The sequence below is a fragment of the Typha latifolia genome, chromosome 5 (genome assembly GCF_019914945.1).
Source record: "Typha latifolia isolate L0001 chromosome 5, TyphaL0001v2, whole genome shotgun sequence".
Lineage (NCBI taxonomy): Eukaryota > Viridiplantae > Streptophyta > Magnoliopsida > Poales > Typhaceae > Typha > Typha latifolia.
In genome coordinates this window covers 259,121-275,765 of record NC_133090.1, presented here as the reverse complement: position 1 = coordinate 275,765, position 16,645 = coordinate 259,121, and the positions used below count along the sequence as shown (strand labels likewise).

Sequence of the window (16,645 nt, the reverse complement as noted above, 5' to 3'; positions counted from 1 at the left end):
TTTTGCGATATTATAAGCTAAAGATTTGTTGGAGTTTTATTTTAATTTTAAATCGGGTCATTTGCATAAAGAAACCCAAAATTATATCCGGTTATGCAAAATCAACCACTTCTTTGTTTCACATTGCAATATTGCATAAGTAACCAAATCCTCTTTTATTATCTGCAAAATCCTTAGATATTAATAATAAACCAGTTACCAGTGACATATAAAATGAAACTAAATGCCAAGAATAAATAATAAATAAATACCAACAGCACTGTGGATATGAAGCAACTAAGTCATGTATGTTTGGCTACAAATCTCTCTGGAATTTGTCAGAAGATCTTGAAGCTTGATGATCCTTATGCAAACAGCTTTATTGAAATGTGATAGTATTGGGTATGTGTATCTAAAGAGATGCTTAATTAATTAAGGTATGTTATTGAGATATTATTTTTAAAAAACAAACCACGGGCGAGCTTTCGTAATTTAATTTAATATATAATAATTAAGTGTTTATTATTTTTTATTGTCAATGCATATTTTATTAATAATATTGTTCGCTTCATCGTTATAAATCTAAAAAATTAAATACAAAAGTTAGGTAAAAACCTCTTTAAATTGAATTGGTTGTAGACAAATTTTTATAGAAAATATATTTGCAAAATGAAGAAATGAATTGTAAAGTTTTTAATTTAAAATAATAAATTTTAGTGTGTACAGCAAATTATGCGTAATATATATGGATTATTTAAAAAAAAAAAAAAATATATATATATATATATATATATATGAACTCAATTTTATATGCTAATTAAAAAGATTAAATATTAATTAAATTGCAAAAGCCCCATCTAATCTTAAAGAGTGTTTTCGTGCAAATGCCCTGATATAAATATAAAGGGAGTTGGAATTTGGCAAATGAGTTATAGATTCCAGAATTCTCGTAATCCTCCGCGGCGTCGCAGTCTTCTTCTTCCTTCCTAGGAGGAGAATGCTTTGCAACTCTTGCTTACTCCTCTCTCTTCCCCCCTCCTCTTCCTTCTCTTCCTCAATTACCGCCACAAAGCTCTTCCATCTCCGCCGCCGCAGCCGCGAACCTCACCGTCTCCGCTCGCCGGAGGACCTTCCCGCTGCCCTCCGCCATAGCCGCCGGACCGCCAATCATCTCGTCGCCGGAGCCACCGGCGATGGAGCCTTCCCTGCGGTAAGCTCATCTCCGTTCCTTCGAGCTTTTCGTTTCTATGTTTCGGCTTCCGATTCAGAAGTGCGAATAAAGCTTGCTTAGGATGCAATAGTTCGTTGTTCATAGTTATGTGGAGCAGTATGGTCATAGATAAGAATTCAAGTACACCACGTATCCCATATATGAAAAATAGATTGTGATATTTTCAAGCAAGTGTGAATGAAAAATAGGAACTCTGAACTAATTTTTGAACTGAAATGGTATCATAATGCTTAATCTGGACGAGCATGCCATCGAGCCTTTAGAATCTGTATTATTTGGCATGAGTTGGCTAGTATTACATATTTTTTATTATTCAAGAACTGAATAGCTGATATCATGCATCTTTAAGTCTCAGGATGAGTGAATTCGCCCTGCATTTATATTTCTGATGCAGAAATGGATGTCAAACAGTAGAAATATGACTCAAGCACACAGAAGCGTCGCGGTAAAAGATAAATTGATTTTCATTTTTGATATAAAGATAAGTTGGCAAAACTCATATAAGGCACTATGCATGCCTCTACAGTAAATTTAGAAGAAAAAAAAAGTTTGTCAGTACATATAAAATATGACTAAACTACTACGTAGGGGAACCTCTCTCAATGACTAGATCCACACGGCCAGTGATTCTTCCGTTGTGATATCCTTTATAAAATAATTGTCACAAATTGGATAAGGCCCTAATATTGCTGATCTTATCCATTAATGCACGATCAATATTTTTTGCAAATTATGCCCTTCTTGGTTCACAGAGAATGATCTTAAATTGTCAGTGCTTCATCTCTAAACTACTAAATAATGAACACTACTAGTTTGTTGGTAGCCCATCAAATATAAAGAGAAAAAGATGATTAGAGGCTAGGGTAGTTGGGTTGCTGCTGTGTAGTTTCTGAAGATCTACATGTTTTCTAGTTAGCTATTTGTAAGCAGTCTATTTCTTGTATAAACATCAAAATAGGCCTTAACAGACAAGTGGCTTTTGCCTGCAGCCATTCTTTCATGTTCCACGACAAACTAGTGACAGCTGCCAAGTATAGACCTTGAATAGGCACTTGTTTGCCACAAAAATGGTACTAAATAATAAAGAGATGGATGGAAAGGAACAATATAACAATCCAAATAGTGGACAATAATTGCTTGCTTACTTGTTAGTAAAGAATTGTTTTGAATAATTCTAGTTTTGCCTCAGTTTACAGTTTTTTTTTCCTTTCTATAGTCACATAGTGATTCAATTGACATATTATTATATTACTAATGTCATTGAATGCTGCTGCCACACTGCATTTTATTTTGCATTCATCATCCCTCTTGTGACCTGAAATTATTACATTTTTTCAGGATATTGGGAGTATTAGAAGAACCACAAATTCTGGAGATGCCTATGTTGGTCTCTTTGTTCGAATGCTTGGTCTAGACAATGACCCACTTGACAGGGAACAGGCTGTAATAACACTTTGGAAATACTCCCAAGGAGGGAGGAAATGCATTGATGAGATTATGCAGTTTCCTGGATGTATTAATCTTGTCATCAACCTTCTGAGATCAGAATCATCTTCTACTTGTGAAGCAGCTGCAGGCCTTCTACATACTATATCTTCAGTGAACTTATACAGGGATGCTGTTGCCAAAAGTGGAGCAATAGAGGAAATTTCCAGCCTTCTTTGCCAATCTGAATTGACCCCAGAGGTAACTAAGGTCAAGATTCTTGAAGTACATTTTTCACAGACCTGATTTTGGAGCAGTAACTCAGTATCTGCATGCAGGTAAAGGAACAAAGTTTATGTACTTTATGGAGCTTATCTATCAATGATACTCTTAGGCTGAAGATTGCAAAAAGTGGTCTTCTACCAAAGTTTATTAGATTTCTTGATGATGAAGAGGTAAAGGTGAAAGAGGCTGCGGGTGGCATTCTTGCAAATTTGGCCTTATCTTCTTGTAATCATGACATTATGGTTGAAGCAGGTGTAATCCCAAAGTTGGTAAGACTCTCTTCAGAATGTTTAAACATTTGAGATTAATTGGTAGATGTGATGACCAGTAGTATTGTTATTTATTTATTCCATTTTAATCTATAAATCATAAGACTTATATAAACATGCATGGAATTAATCATCATGTCATTATTATCAGAGCTTTTCCCTCGCATTGATCGACTATAGGACAAACAAGTGAACAACAATTGAGAAGCTCCACATCAGCATGAGCAAAATTTTAGAATCAGCTACAGACCATAATTATTTTAAAGATTGTGGTTAATTATTTGGAGAAGCAAAACCAAAGTGCTTCCTTCGAGTTTATAAGGTCACCTGACCCATCATCTGTATTTAAGGATTTTCTTGTGGATCATGAAATTGACGCTTCCTCATTCTCCTCATTCTCTTCCTCTCACTCCTTTTCTCCTTTTTTTCTGCACCATAGCTCCCTATATCTCACTCCCTCTTGGTTCTTGCTTCTCTTTCTCTCCCCCTCCATCCCTCTGTGAACTCCTTAAGCCTCTTCTTGTTGATGGCAAATATGACTCCCTACGCCAAGTGATATTGATGGTGCTGCTCAGCAAATACTATGTCTCTCCATCTACCTCTTAATGCTGATGTTGACATGAACTCTACTATGCAGCATCATCGAGCTGCCCAATTTGTACTGTCGGCATCTTTCCAACACGGGGATAAATGTAAGTAGATTTTCTTTATGCTGATTGGAATTGTCAATAATTGTCATTATTGTGGATGACTTTGGATTTGTGGACATACAAGGAAAGAGAATAGGAAGAAGTGGGAGGTATGAACATGGTTTTACATTTGCAGAAAGCAATTCAGAAAAGCCTCTTCTTATGTTGGAAGGATTAGTCAATCATATTGACCTTAATATTGGATTAGCTTGTTACTCTTGTTAAAAAGGACTGATATCAGTTGACTGAGAATTAAGAGTTGATTGCTCATCTTTTTTTACAGGAGGTGTTCCAATAAAAAAGGATGTCATATGTATGATGTATCCTTTACAATTCAAATTCTATGATCCTCTTGCTACATCAAATTTGGCTCTAATGCTAGAATGACTTTCATTGTTATTATGTTGGCATCCTTTCAATTCTTTGAAGGACATGTTATCTGTTCCTCTTGTTTACTGAATTGCTGTTATTTGTTTGATCTGCACCACAAATCTTTTGTTTGTTGCAATTTTAAAAGTAATGACTGCTGGAAGCAGAAGCCTTGTTGCACTCTTACTAGGAATATAATTGCAGGCTGATCTGCTGATAAGAAAAGACGAAGACAGTAAGATTATCCGAAAGGAAGCTAAAAGTGCATTATTGGAACTTTGTAAAGATGAGTACTTTAGGACTCTAATCACCGAGGAAGGCCTCATCCGTGTCCCTATAGTTGGTTCTTCTGCATATCAGACCGTTAGGTCTGTCACTCGTTCGTGGCCTTCTCTACCTGATGGCACCGAAATTCAGCGGAATCAGCGCCCTTCAAGATATGGTGCTTCTGAATTACTTCTTGGGTTGAATATCCAGGATAGGAACTTAACGCTTGAGTATGCTAAGATGAATGCAATAGTGGGGCGCTCTCAGCAGCAATTTCTTGCACGAATAGGAGCTATTGAGATGGAGGATGGAGGAAAAACCGAATCTCAATCTTTGTCAAATCAACATTATACTCTTTTGCATTGGATAGATGGTGTTGCTCGACTAGTTTTGATTCTTGGACTTGAAGATCTTTCTGCTATTATCAGAGCTGCTTACTCAATTGCTGATGCATCAATAAGTGAAAACATGCGCATCTCATTCAAGGAAGCTGGAGCTATTAGACATTTGGTTCAATTATTGCATCATAACAGTGAAACTGTCAGGCAAGCTGTAGTGCATGCATTGGACAGGCTGAGTTTGAGGTCATTATTTCCTACTTCTTCCTTTTTTTCATTTTTTGCAATCACACAGTTTCCTGCATGCACTGGACTTAATGTTCTTTTACTCAAATGACCATTTAATGCACTTCATATTTAACTTAGGAACTCTTCTTAACTCATGGTTTTGACCATTCATGCTTGATACATCATAGATGCAAATTGGATTTCAGTGTAGATAACTTTGGTACATTTTGGAACCTAAGTAATGTCCTTTGCTTGAAATAATCCTTTATGTACCTTATAGTTCAGAACATCAAGGAAAACCTCCTTTTGTTTTTTCTTCTATCATTTCTAGCGTGTTAGACATTGGTCTTGATAAGAACTTGATCCTTAAGCATTGCAAAACTATACACCATTGAATGCTAAACCTTATCAATCATGGATCCCTCAGTTATATTCTTCATTGCCCATTATATAGAGAAGAAATTTTGGTATAGTTAACATTGAAATAATACTATAGTTTGATCCCATTCTCTTTTTACCTCTCTTCAGCTATAGAGTTTGCCAGACAATTGAAGCAGAAGGTGCTCTGGAGCCCCTGGTTAATGTTCTGAAGGACCCAAATACATCAGTAGTCCTACTCGAAAAGGTTGTAGTAGAAACAGAATTCACTCTGCCTGTAGAAATATTTAAAAGCTGTAACATATCCTGTTCAAATACTAATAGAGAAAATCTCTGATGCAGACTATTAATATACTTTCTCGAATTTTTGGCATAGGCAATGACATGAAACCAAAGGTAAGGCAGATGCTCCCCCTCCTTGAAAAGCTTTAGTGCGCTATTTATGATCCTTTTATTTGATGGTATTTTGGTGATTTTACCAGATTGATGACAAAGTTGTTGATCAGCCTGAGGAAATAGAGAAAGCTCCAAGTGGATCTCATGATACTGGTGGATCCAAAAGAAGTCTTCCCACCTCATTGAATCATGAAAGATTGTCAAGGTATGTTGCAGTTTTTTCCTTAAATCACTTAGGAGATGAATTCTGTTCTTAAATCTGAATGGAGCAGAAGCATCTGCTATACCATTAATATCACAATTAACAGTCCAACTACTAGGTTGCATCTTAATTCTAATCCTTCATTCACCTTCCAGTATTACGTAACAATGTTCTTGCTCGACAACAGTTCCACCTTGGATAGCTGCAGTTCTTGTGTATAAAGTAACTTCTGTGACACTGACCAGATGCTCTTGAATGCTGCAGGGAAGTGATCATAGACTCTAGTGTCATATCAACTCTTATTGATATTTTGAAGAAATCATCTCCAAGTTTGCAAATAAAAGTTGCTTGTATACTTGAGTATTTAGCAAGTTTTGAATCATATGCTACCACAATGACTGCTGTTGGCATTGTGTCAGGACTTGATGCAGTTTTCGAAAGGGGAGCTCTAAATGGTACTTGATTTCTTTTCATGCAAATAAAGAATATCCATAATTGACGAGTAAATCTGTTCCTCATTCTTTTTTAACTGATCCATTAGGGTTTGGTGTGATAACAACTTTTGGACAGTAGCATACAAATAAGAGCATTATAGGTAAAGCATATGAAATGACTAAAATTACTCTCATAAAGGGCAACAAGGAGAAAAGGTACTTTGTAACAAATGCCAGAATATGAGTGTCATTTGCTCATTTGCTCATTTGGTGTCAATTGATGATGAATATAAGGTATCATAACTTTAATATCAAAGTGCAGATTCGACCATGTCTGCCACCTCCACTTTGTCTTTATTGTCATTATATTGTACATTCTAGCATATGTTCCTATGCTATGCCTTTCTTTTGAAAATTATAACATTATTTTCCTTGGTGTTTTAGTCCAATTGCTGCAGGTTATAGCACACCATGGGTAACACATTAAGTGGTTCTCAATCGACACCTTCTACAAACTATTATTGCATGATGTTATGTTATGTTGTAATAATCTTCAATATGATACTGATATATTTTTTTTTTGAAAAATGTTAATCTACTTATATATTTACTTTTGTTTTTTTGTTCTCTTCTAAATCTGGTTAGGCTTATATCATTCCTTTCACGTACTGTTTCACTGTTTAGTTGTGGTGTATATACTATTTTTCTGATAGTTTATTTTTGTACCATTGAACTGGCATGCAAGGTGATATTGACAACCAACCAGAGCTGACTGTGGTTGAAACTGAAGAGATTGACCTAGCAACATCTGCAGCTGCCAGGCTTCTTGCAAAACTACTGAACTATGAGCAGTTCTGTCGCAGCATAGATCCTATGAACTTCAATGTTGTACTGCGCAGAATCCTGAAGTCTAATATCCCTCTTCGCACAAAGGACTGGGTGGCAGCATGTCTAGTAAAGCTCGAATCAAAGGTTGGTTCTGGAGCAAACCATGGCTATGCTGTTGACATGGAAGTAACCATCTATGAGACAATTCCAAGAGTTGTTGAGCAGATGAGCACATCATTTTCCTTTGAAGATAAAAGAGCTGCTGTAATAGAGTTGAACAGTATAATTTCTGGAGGATCGATGGAGTGCACGAGGGCAGTTGCTGCTACAGGAGGTATATTTCCGCTAGTGGAATTCCTCAATGAAGGAAGTGGAGATGCACTTGAAGCTAGCCTGGCCATCTTGTATAACCTAAGCATGGATGCTGAGAATCACCCAGCAATAGTCGCAGCGGGAGCAGTCCCAGTACTGAAGAGGTTAGTCCTTACAGAGGGGCCACAATGGACTCGTGCTCTTCATCTCCTCAGAACATTGCCTACGTGATATATGTCATCTTGGTGCATCATCCTTCATCGCCATTCCACAAGCTCACATCAAAATTTAACTGGTATACTAATTCTTGACTGAAAGATTTATCGCTATGCCTGGACATTGAAATTCCCATGCAAGGCTACTAACATGTGGCCTAAATGTTGATTAATTACATCACAAGTGATTCAGAATGTTGATTGTTCTGCCTTAGTTAGTACTCTGTGAGCATAACATTCGCTGTATGCGTATGCGTATACTGTAGTTGGTTTCTCTAATTCTGCATTTGAGAACTACTGGCGTTGCATTCTTCCTGATGCTCCTTACCAGTATTATGATGATCGATTGCACTGCAGCTCGAGCAAGTTATTCGCTACTAAGAGCCTATACATCTTGCATTGGGAGTATCAGCATGCCAAACAAAATCACTTTTTTTTTTTCACTCTTTGAAGATTGTATTCACTTCTATCAGTGATTAGTGTGACTCAGGGCGATTAATTCTAAACTAATCTAGACATTAAGCAGCACAGTAGGCCTGGTTTGAACCTGGAATAATCCGATCTGGCTCCTAATTTTATGCATGGTTTTAATAATTCGATTCGCTCAATACAACTTGTAGTAGGCTGGCGGACGACGAACGACCCAGAAAGAGACACACTTCCTAAATAAATAGCAAACATACCGTTGAAATAAAGTCTATTATTTACAATTCTTCCTGTACCTAGAACGTACCCCACAGTTAAGGTCTGTTGAGATTAATGTTCTTTGTTTAAACCCACAAAATCACTTATTTAACTTTAAAAAAATATATGACACAATCAACAAAACAAATGATGTGATGTAATTAACCTCGCTAATTTTACGGTAGGAGATTAGCCAATGAATGAGATTGGAATGAACCAAAGTGGCACCGATTGGTCCGCATCGAATCCCACCACCAAATATTAAAAAAAGGACATAAAAAAGTTTAATATTGTGTTTACTAATGGTAGGTACTTTTTTTTGGGTCCTCGTAGCAACACTTGGAAAAAGAAAAAGGCAAGCAAAAAAGGGATACCATAGTCGCCTCTCTGGCTGGCTGTTGTTCCCCACCGCCAAGTGTGAAGAACGACACCGAACCAGAAAAAATAATATAGAGAAGCGACAGCGACTGAGGAAGGCGGCGAGTCCACCTCCTTTTTTTTCTTTTCATTTCTTTTCTCTTTTTCTTTTTATTTTTTTTTCCTAAATTTTTAAGCACGCTATTAGCAAGAAACAAGGACGGAGGAGTTAAAATCTTTCGATTTGTTTCTGTTTTCCCCCCCCCCCTTCGATTTTAGATCGGGTTTTTTAGGAATAAAAATTGAACACGAATAAATAAATAAAATTAGGGCGGAAGAGTAGATCGCGAGAAAGGAGGAGGAGAAGAGATATAGAGAGAGATGGCGACGATGCAGAGTTGGCGGAAGGCGTACGGAGCCATCAAGGATTCCACCACCGTCGGCCTCGCGAATCTGAACAGCGATTTCAAGGTACGTGGCGACTCGGGCTTGAATTTTAGAATTTTCGTTCGTTTGTTTGTTTTGTGTTTGTACTTTGTAGTTTAATCTTGGCTTCCGCCACTAAATAATCGCCAACTAACTGAGAGGATCTTTGATTGTGGTGTGATTTAGGAATTGGATGTGGCGATCGTGAAGGCCACGAACCACGTGGAGTGCCCGCCCAAGGAGCGCCATCTCCGGAGTGAGTTTTTCTTTTTCTTTTTCTTTTTTTCTTTTTAAATAAATTTCCTCTTGATTTCTATAAGAAGTAGATGGTGCTGTTCTTGATTAGATCGATTCATTCGTTTTTTGATGATTGATTCCAGAGATCTTGGCGGCGACTTCCATTTCTCGACCCCGGGCTGACGTTGCCTACTGCATCCATGCGCTTGCCCGGAGGCTTGGGAAGACCCACAATTGGACGGTATCTGTCTCGTTCTTGCCTTTTTGCCCACCCTTGGTTGATTAGTTTGTTGATAGATTTTTTTTTTCTTTTTTGTATGAGGTTTTGTTAGACTGCAGTGTTTTCCAGTCATGTTCATAGTTACATTTGGTCCATTTCCACTTGGGTCGCATAGAGCTTTATGTTTCCCCCAGCCAAATTAATTTTGTAAGATAAAAAGGAAGGGAATGTTTCCATCCACATGAGGAGAACCGATAGATATTAACTTGCTTGAGCATTATACATTGTTGGAATTTGGATCCAGTTACATAACAGCACCAACCCCTTGTTCACCTAGCCTTTTTTATCCCCCCCTTAACTGATAACCGGTTTCTTGTATCAGTGCCATATGGGGACTAATATTCGCATTGTTACTAAATGGTAAGTTGTAGCAATAATGACAATCTGGTAATATAATTTGCAAGCCTGCAATGACCACCACAAATATCTGGAGATTTCTTTTAAAAGCTAATTCTTTTCATTACTTGAAATTTGTGTTTCTCTCTTTGTTCTGTCTTCATCCAATAGTGCTCATTTTTCAGTAATGGTTGTGGTTGTTCATGGTGCAGGTGGCAGTAAAGGCATTGATAGTCATCCATAGGCTTCTTAGGGAGGGGGATCCTACATTCCGTGAGGAGTTGCTTAATTTTTCGCAGAGGGGGCGTATTCCTCATCTATCTAACTTCAAGGATGACTCAAGTCCTATAGGTGGTTCATCTTGACCTGAATATAATGAGCATTCTGTCATCAATAAGAATGATATATATCCCTAGGCGGAATTCATTAGCTTTTACTGCCATTTCTTTGCAGCTTGGGACTGTTCTGCATGGGTTCGCACCTATGCTTTATTTTTGGAGGAAAGACTGGAATGTTTTAGGATCTTGAAGTATGATGTTGAAGCTGAGCGTTTGTCAAAACCTTCTGAAGGGTCTGATAAGGTCTGAGATATGACTATTTAGATCCAAATTTTGTTTGTTTCATTATTTGGTATGAATCATATGATGATATAACTTACCTTCACAAATCACGAGTTCACAGCTAAATGAGATGCTGCTACTTGAATTAATTGTAGTATATGCTTTGTCAGGGTCACAGCAGAACTAGAGAGTTGGAGAGTGGGGAGTTATTGGAGCAGCTGCCTGCTCTGCAACAGTTGCTGTATCGTCTTATTGGATGCCAGGTAACTTCTACTTGCCCATTGACTTTTTATTATTAACCAAATTTAGCACTTACTAAGATGAAAGTAATATTTTTCTTCTAAATTCTGTTATATTCATCTATATTGGGTTCTTAATTATATGCAGCCAGAAGGAGCAGCTGTTACAAATTATGTGGTACAGTACGCATTAGCTTTGGTAAGCCTACTTCTTTGCTATTATTTATATCATGGACGGAGAGTTCTTTTGGTACTGTTTTACTCTTGAAAGTAAAACAATTTTTTGTCCACATTTAGATACATGTGAAGGGGCGATGCAAGATCTTTTTTATTGTGTACTACCAGTATTTTATTTTATGGTTAAGAGCATATTTTTCAGCAATTCAACATGCAAATGTTTGATCATCTTTCATTTGGGTGTATAATGAGACAGGTACTCAAAGAAAGCTTTAAGATTTACTGTGCCATTAATGATGGAATTATCAACCTTGTTGATAAGGTATACAGCTATAGTTAGTTTTTTCTTTATTGTTTTCTAGTGTAAAGTGTAAATATTTTTTATTGTATATGTCTTTGATTGTTATTTTATTTCCATTGCAGTTCTTTGAGATGCCAAGACATGAAGCAATTAAAGCACTTGAAATATACAAAAGGGCAGGCCAACAGGTAATACTAAGATCTGGCTGAGCAAGACTTCGCAGTTATATTTAGAAGGCATCTTGGCAGGCAATTCTGGAAGATCTACTTTGAGCAGTGTAACAATTCTATGAGGTTTTCTTTTTGGTTGTCTTGGCTAAAGAAACTTATTTGTTAATCTGCAGGCTGGAAGTCTTTCTAATTTTTATGAAGTTTGTCGGGGATTAGAACTAGCTAGGAATTTCCAATTTCCAAATTTGAGAGAGGTAATAATATTTGTATTATGATGTTGATGATTATTGCAATTTTGTGAAGGTACATCTTCATGAATAAGCCAATTCGTTTTGCTTATTTCCAGCCTCCACAATCATTTCTTTCTACCATGGAAGAGTACATAAGGGAAGCTCCACGAGCGGTTTCCATTTCAAGAGAGCCATTGGTTAGTCATAGTTATTCTTACCCCCCTAAACTAACCTTGGATTATTGTGCACTTACTTGTGCTGTCATAATCACTCATACAATCTCAACGAAGAAAGTATTTCTTGGTTTTCTTTATTTATGTTTGTTATTCTTTAGAGTATGCCTTTTCTGAATGTTTAATTTTTTCTGCAAGCTCATATTGGTGTTCTCTTTGCCACCTTGAAATAATGTGCTCCTGAGAAAGTGCAGCATCTTGTCTTGGTTCTTGTACTTATTGGCTTCTGAGTATTTTGTGTCACCAGCCCTATTAACCATCGCCAGCCCATTAGCAACCTATCACAATTTTTTTAATCCTTTTTCTAAAGTTGGGTTGCTCTTCCCTCCCTGCTTTCCTGAATATGATATAATCTTCTGGCTTTTAAAGATAGCAACTACTCTGAAAGCTTAGAATGTGGTTATATATCAGAAGACTCATAGATGTAGGTAAGAATTAGTGATATTCATTCTCCTTTATCATGTTCTTTCACTATAAGGATTTTCTGTGCTTTATGTTAGTTGGATTCCAATTCATTTTCTTTACTTATTTTAGCATTAGTAAACAATGACGAATTATGAAATATTTATGCAGCATCACAGTACAGTTCAGCAGGTGTGTAGATTAACTGTGAAGCTTAGCTTCGATGCTGAGAATGGATGAAGAATCCTTATAGGAGAAAACTGAACATAGGCATGACATGTTGATGTAGTAAATGACTAAGATAGTGTATTGCAATTTGAGGAAGTTGAATAGCACAGGGAGATAGGAAGTAATTACATCTTGAGAGAAGTACTCATTGCATTATTAGTGTTCGCATTTAGGGTCCAAGCATATAAGAGAGATGCAAGTGATATTGCTGTAGAACTATCAAGAGTTGCATCTTCAAGGAGGGGCAGAGGGTGCTAGTCCGTTTTGACTGGGATGGCCATAGTCATACTGTTTGCCAAATTGCTGAAGTATGTTCATTAAATTCTTCTTTTGTTGTAGACATATTCATTTTGAATTTATTCTAGCAACCACTTTGTCATCAATTGCTGAAGAATGATCTTTCAGTTCTTTTAACTCAGCCTACTATTCTACCAGGAATTCCCTGAGCGTCTTCTTTTGACATACAAACCTGAAGAAGCCACTCCTATTGAGGATGAAAAGGAGGAAAAGGATGAAATACCATCCCTTGATGAGCCTGAAGTGGCACCTTCCAATGTTGAAGTTGTAACTCATGTACCCAAGCCAGATACCGCAGACACTGCTGACCTACTAGTGAGTAGAAAAAAAAACTTGTGTTCCTTAGGCTCATTCATTTAGGCATCAGATACCAATATCACTCTGATTATGCAGGGTTTAAATGATACAAATTTTGATGCATCAGCAATAGAGGAAAGCAACGCGTTGGCTCTAGCCATAGTTCCATCTGGTATTTGATGATCTTTTGTTTCTGACATATTCGGATGATTTTTTTTTCTGTTATCTTTTGTATTTATCCTGATCAAGTACCCATATTCATACAGAAATTGCTACTACCTCCACTGGTTCTGGTACTTTTCAAGAAAAGGGATTTGATCCAACAGGATGGGAGCTTGCCCTTGTTACTACTCCTAGCAGTATGAATTCAACTGCGGTGGAAAGCCAGCTGGTTTGTTTCTTTGCCTTTGCTTTTTAGCTACTGGTTTATTTTCCTTGCTTTGCCGCTGATCGAGTGACAGAAGCTAATGAATACTGTACTTTTAACTGTTTTGTAAAGGAAAACATTTTTTTGGAGAAATTTAACTTTTATTGGAGTATTTAGAAGAGAGTCACATGCTTCACATGTAGGGATCATGATGGTTAACTTTAACATCCAAGAGTCCACTCTCATCTGGAAGAATTTGTCTTGAATGCTTCATCTAGCCAGATAAATTAATTGGATTTGTCTCATATGAAGAAAAGAAATGAAAATGAACTTAGGTAGCAATATAATTTGGAATTAACTCAAAGTATTTGAGGCAATACTGAAATAACTACATTTCTTATAATTTCTTTGAGATGAACTATTCCTGAATTAGAGTACTTCGAAATTGGAAGGTTCACAAATTAGGACAAATGATTAGTACCTCACTACCTTGTATAGGAAATGGTAGCTCACTATGGTGATGCTAGATTAATGTAATCTCTTCATTGCTATATTCGGAGCTGTAAGTTAGTCATTGTTGCTTATCTGGTACTTGTCATTATTCCTGTCAATAATAATGAGAATTAGATTGTATATGTTTTTGGCATAATTGATGATTTACAGTATTTTTACCATCATTAGTTAGGATCATGGAATCTTGTATTTATCATTGTTGGATCTTTAGGATATTTGAATTGTGAGCTCTTGTTATTGCTTCTGCATTTGTCCTGCTATTTCATATTGCACGTCTATTTTGTGCATTAGATGATTTAAACTTCCATTTAGGGCACCATCATGCATTTTTAGAATGGAATACATTGGAGAAAGATATTTGAGGCATGCTTGCCTTATAATATAGTTAGTTGTAAGGTAAAAATCTCTCAACAAAAGACTGAATTCTTGGTGCTTCTGCAGTAGTCGTATTGAAATGTTTTGCGTCTAATGTCCCTAATATAAGAGTAACATATTGCAGTGTGCAAATTTAAGAGGAAACTTAAATTTTAAGACCTAGAATATGCAGTGTGAGTACTAGCTTACGATATTCTTAACTTGTTTTCTGAAAAAAAAAACATTATTTTTAGCTTGAGAATCATGTTGAATCAGGAAAGTTGGCCTCTTTATGTAATGTTTTCTGTGGTGGTCTAAATTTTCTTTGACTTCTGTTTTAATGACGTGCAGGCTGGTGGGCTCGACAAGCTCATATTAGATAGTCTATACGATGAGGCAGCTTACCGTCAGAGACAGCAGCAGCAGTTCTACGGAGCAACACCTCCGAATCCATTCATGGCTGCTGATCCATTTGCAGTGTCGAGCCAAGTAGCGGCCCCTCCATCAGTTCAAATGGCTGCCATGGCACAGCAGCAGCAGCAGATGTCTATGATGATGCAACCGAATCCCTTTGCACAGCCCATGCATCCACAGCCTATGGCCATGGGACCTGCGGCGAATCCATTCGGCGACACGGGCTTTGGAGCATTCCCGGTTAATGGTCACCCCCAAAGCAATCCTTTTGGGGGCACGGGACTTCTGTAGCTTAATAAAGGAATATATCTGTACTTTTCTTTTTTGTGTGGGAATGTCGCCCCGCATCTGCCGCTGCAAAATCTTGTGTAATTGTTGTATCATCCATGATTGTGTGATTGCGTTGTATTGACCTTTGTCATGTTGCTTGGCTCCCAGAGGAAGAGTATATTTATGTAAGACCAAATGTATGTGTAGTTAGTTACAAGACATGAAAGTCAAAATATGCTTCTTTCTACTATCTTCCTACCCATCATCAATAAAGATGTATCGGTAAGATGAGACCAAACCTTCCTTCCTTGTTGCCTTTGTGATGATGGTGTCTATTATTAGTTTAATTTATCAAGTAGCAGTAGGTTTCATGGATTGGTGCATTTGATTAGTTTCAGAGATTAATTCAATGCTGGGTTATTACTTCAGGATGAAAATCTAATTTAACCAACAAATGGGAATTTCTATTTGGCATTACAAAAGTGCCCTTCTTACCACCTAGGATCCTTATCGGGCTGGGCCGGGCTCCAATGCATAGCAGGTTCCAGATGGATCAACAGTAGAATAAGATACTTTAGTTAGTAAAAGGATATGATTCTAAACCTACTGACGTGGTGTTCAACAGTTGGCTGCATCGCTTTCTTTGGTACCAGGAATTATTTTCCACCACGACTTCCCTATCCACGAGTCCACGTCACCTAGCCATCAAGCAACTTAGCAGCAGCAACTACTACTACTACTACTACTACTACTACCACCTCATCTCCCGACAAATCTCCAACTGTATTGAGCTAGCGATGCTCGTTGGCCCACGTACGCATGTCGGCGATGGCAGCCAACGAGATTTTTACACGATGCCGACATGTCCTCAAAGATTTATCTTTTTAGTCATATACTAAATTATAGGTCACCAACGCTGGATGTGAATGTAATTTACTCATATTATTATAGTATTATAGTTTAGTGGTTGAATTTATAGCAATTAATGACTATTAATGGCTCATATTTATAATTTTGTTTTTGAGAGTTGATTGAATATAATTTACCGTGATTAACAAATAAATAAATAATATATATACGAGAGCTTCCTCGACTTTTAATCCGTCAGATAATCTACAGCCAAATACACTCCTAACAATCTATCATCCATATGTCATCTTATTCTACTTTTTTTTCTTTTCTTTTTTTAAGGAAAAAAAAAAATCAAAGCTTGTCCATCTAATTCTTTGCCGACGACGTGGGAGTTGGCCCAACTCCTCTCTCTCTCTCTCTCTCTCTCTCTCTCTCTCTCTCTCTCTCTCTCTCTCTCTCTCTCTCTCTCTCGTTAGATTTATTATCATGACGTGGGGTGGGTCAAATTAAGGAAAGGGATATCTCACCCAACGGCTACATCCCCATACATAATTATTCTTTTCTTCTCCTTGTTTT

The 16,645-nt window shown here is 37.2% G+C and overlaps 2 protein-coding genes across 2 annotated transcripts; both read left to right on the top strand.

The window, feature by feature from the left end:
* Positions 1 to 897: 897 nt before the first annotated feature.
* Positions 898 to 8,161, top strand: LOC140789585 (uncharacterized). The gene is made up of 9 exons (XM_073139349.1): positions 898 to 1,189; positions 2,549 to 2,896; positions 2,974 to 3,189; positions 4,452 to 5,098; positions 5,609 to 5,705; positions 5,801 to 5,854; positions 5,941 to 6,059; positions 6,321 to 6,511; positions 7,236 to 8,161. The coding sequence occupies exons 1-9, from the start codon at positions 977 to 979 to the stop codon at positions 7,859 to 7,861; spliced, it is 2,511 nt and encodes an 836-aa protein (XP_072995450.1). The 5' UTR covers positions 898 to 976; the 3' UTR covers positions 7,862 to 8,161.
* A 694-nt stretch (positions 8,162 to 8,855) lies between these two features.
* On the top strand, positions 8,856 to 15,515 carry LOC140788369 (putative clathrin assembly protein At2g01600). The gene is made up of 15 exons (XM_073137594.1): positions 8,856 to 9,357; positions 9,499 to 9,568; positions 9,693 to 9,790; positions 10,378 to 10,516; positions 10,619 to 10,746; positions 10,896 to 10,988; positions 11,113 to 11,163; positions 11,398 to 11,463; positions 11,565 to 11,630; positions 11,786 to 11,866; positions 11,959 to 12,039; positions 13,141 to 13,317; positions 13,396 to 13,471; positions 13,566 to 13,690; positions 14,885 to 15,515. The coding sequence occupies exons 1-15, from the start codon at positions 9,268 to 9,270 to the stop codon at positions 15,236 to 15,238; spliced, it is 1,695 nt and encodes a 564-aa protein (XP_072993695.1). The 5' UTR covers positions 8,856 to 9,267; the 3' UTR covers positions 15,239 to 15,515.
* Positions 15,516 to 16,645: the final 1,130 nt, after the last annotated feature.

Coding starts and splice junctions, on each gene's coding strand:
- LOC140789585 (XM_073139349.1), top strand. CDS start 977: ATGCTTTGCAACTCTTGCTTACTCCTCTCTCTTCCCCCCTCCTCTTCC. Junction 3,190..4,451: donor CAGGTGTAATCCCAAAGTTG/GTAAGACTCTCT, acceptor ATATAATTGCAG/GCTGATCTGCTGATAAGAAA. Junction 6,060..6,320: donor AATCATGAAAGATTGTCAAG/GTATGTTGCAGT, acceptor TGAATGCTGCAG/GGAAGTGATCATAGACTCTA.
- LOC140788369 (XM_073137594.1), top strand. CDS start 9,268: ATGGCGACGATGCAGAGTTGGCGGAAGGCGTACGGAGCCATCAAGGAT. Junction 10,517..10,618: donor GGATGACTCAAGTCCTATAG/GTGGTTCATCTT, acceptor ATTTCTTTGCAG/CTTGGGACTGTTCTGCATGG. Junction 11,867..11,958: donor AATTTCCAAATTTGAGAGAG/GTAATAATATTT, acceptor GCTTATTTCCAG/CCTCCACAATCATTTCTTTC.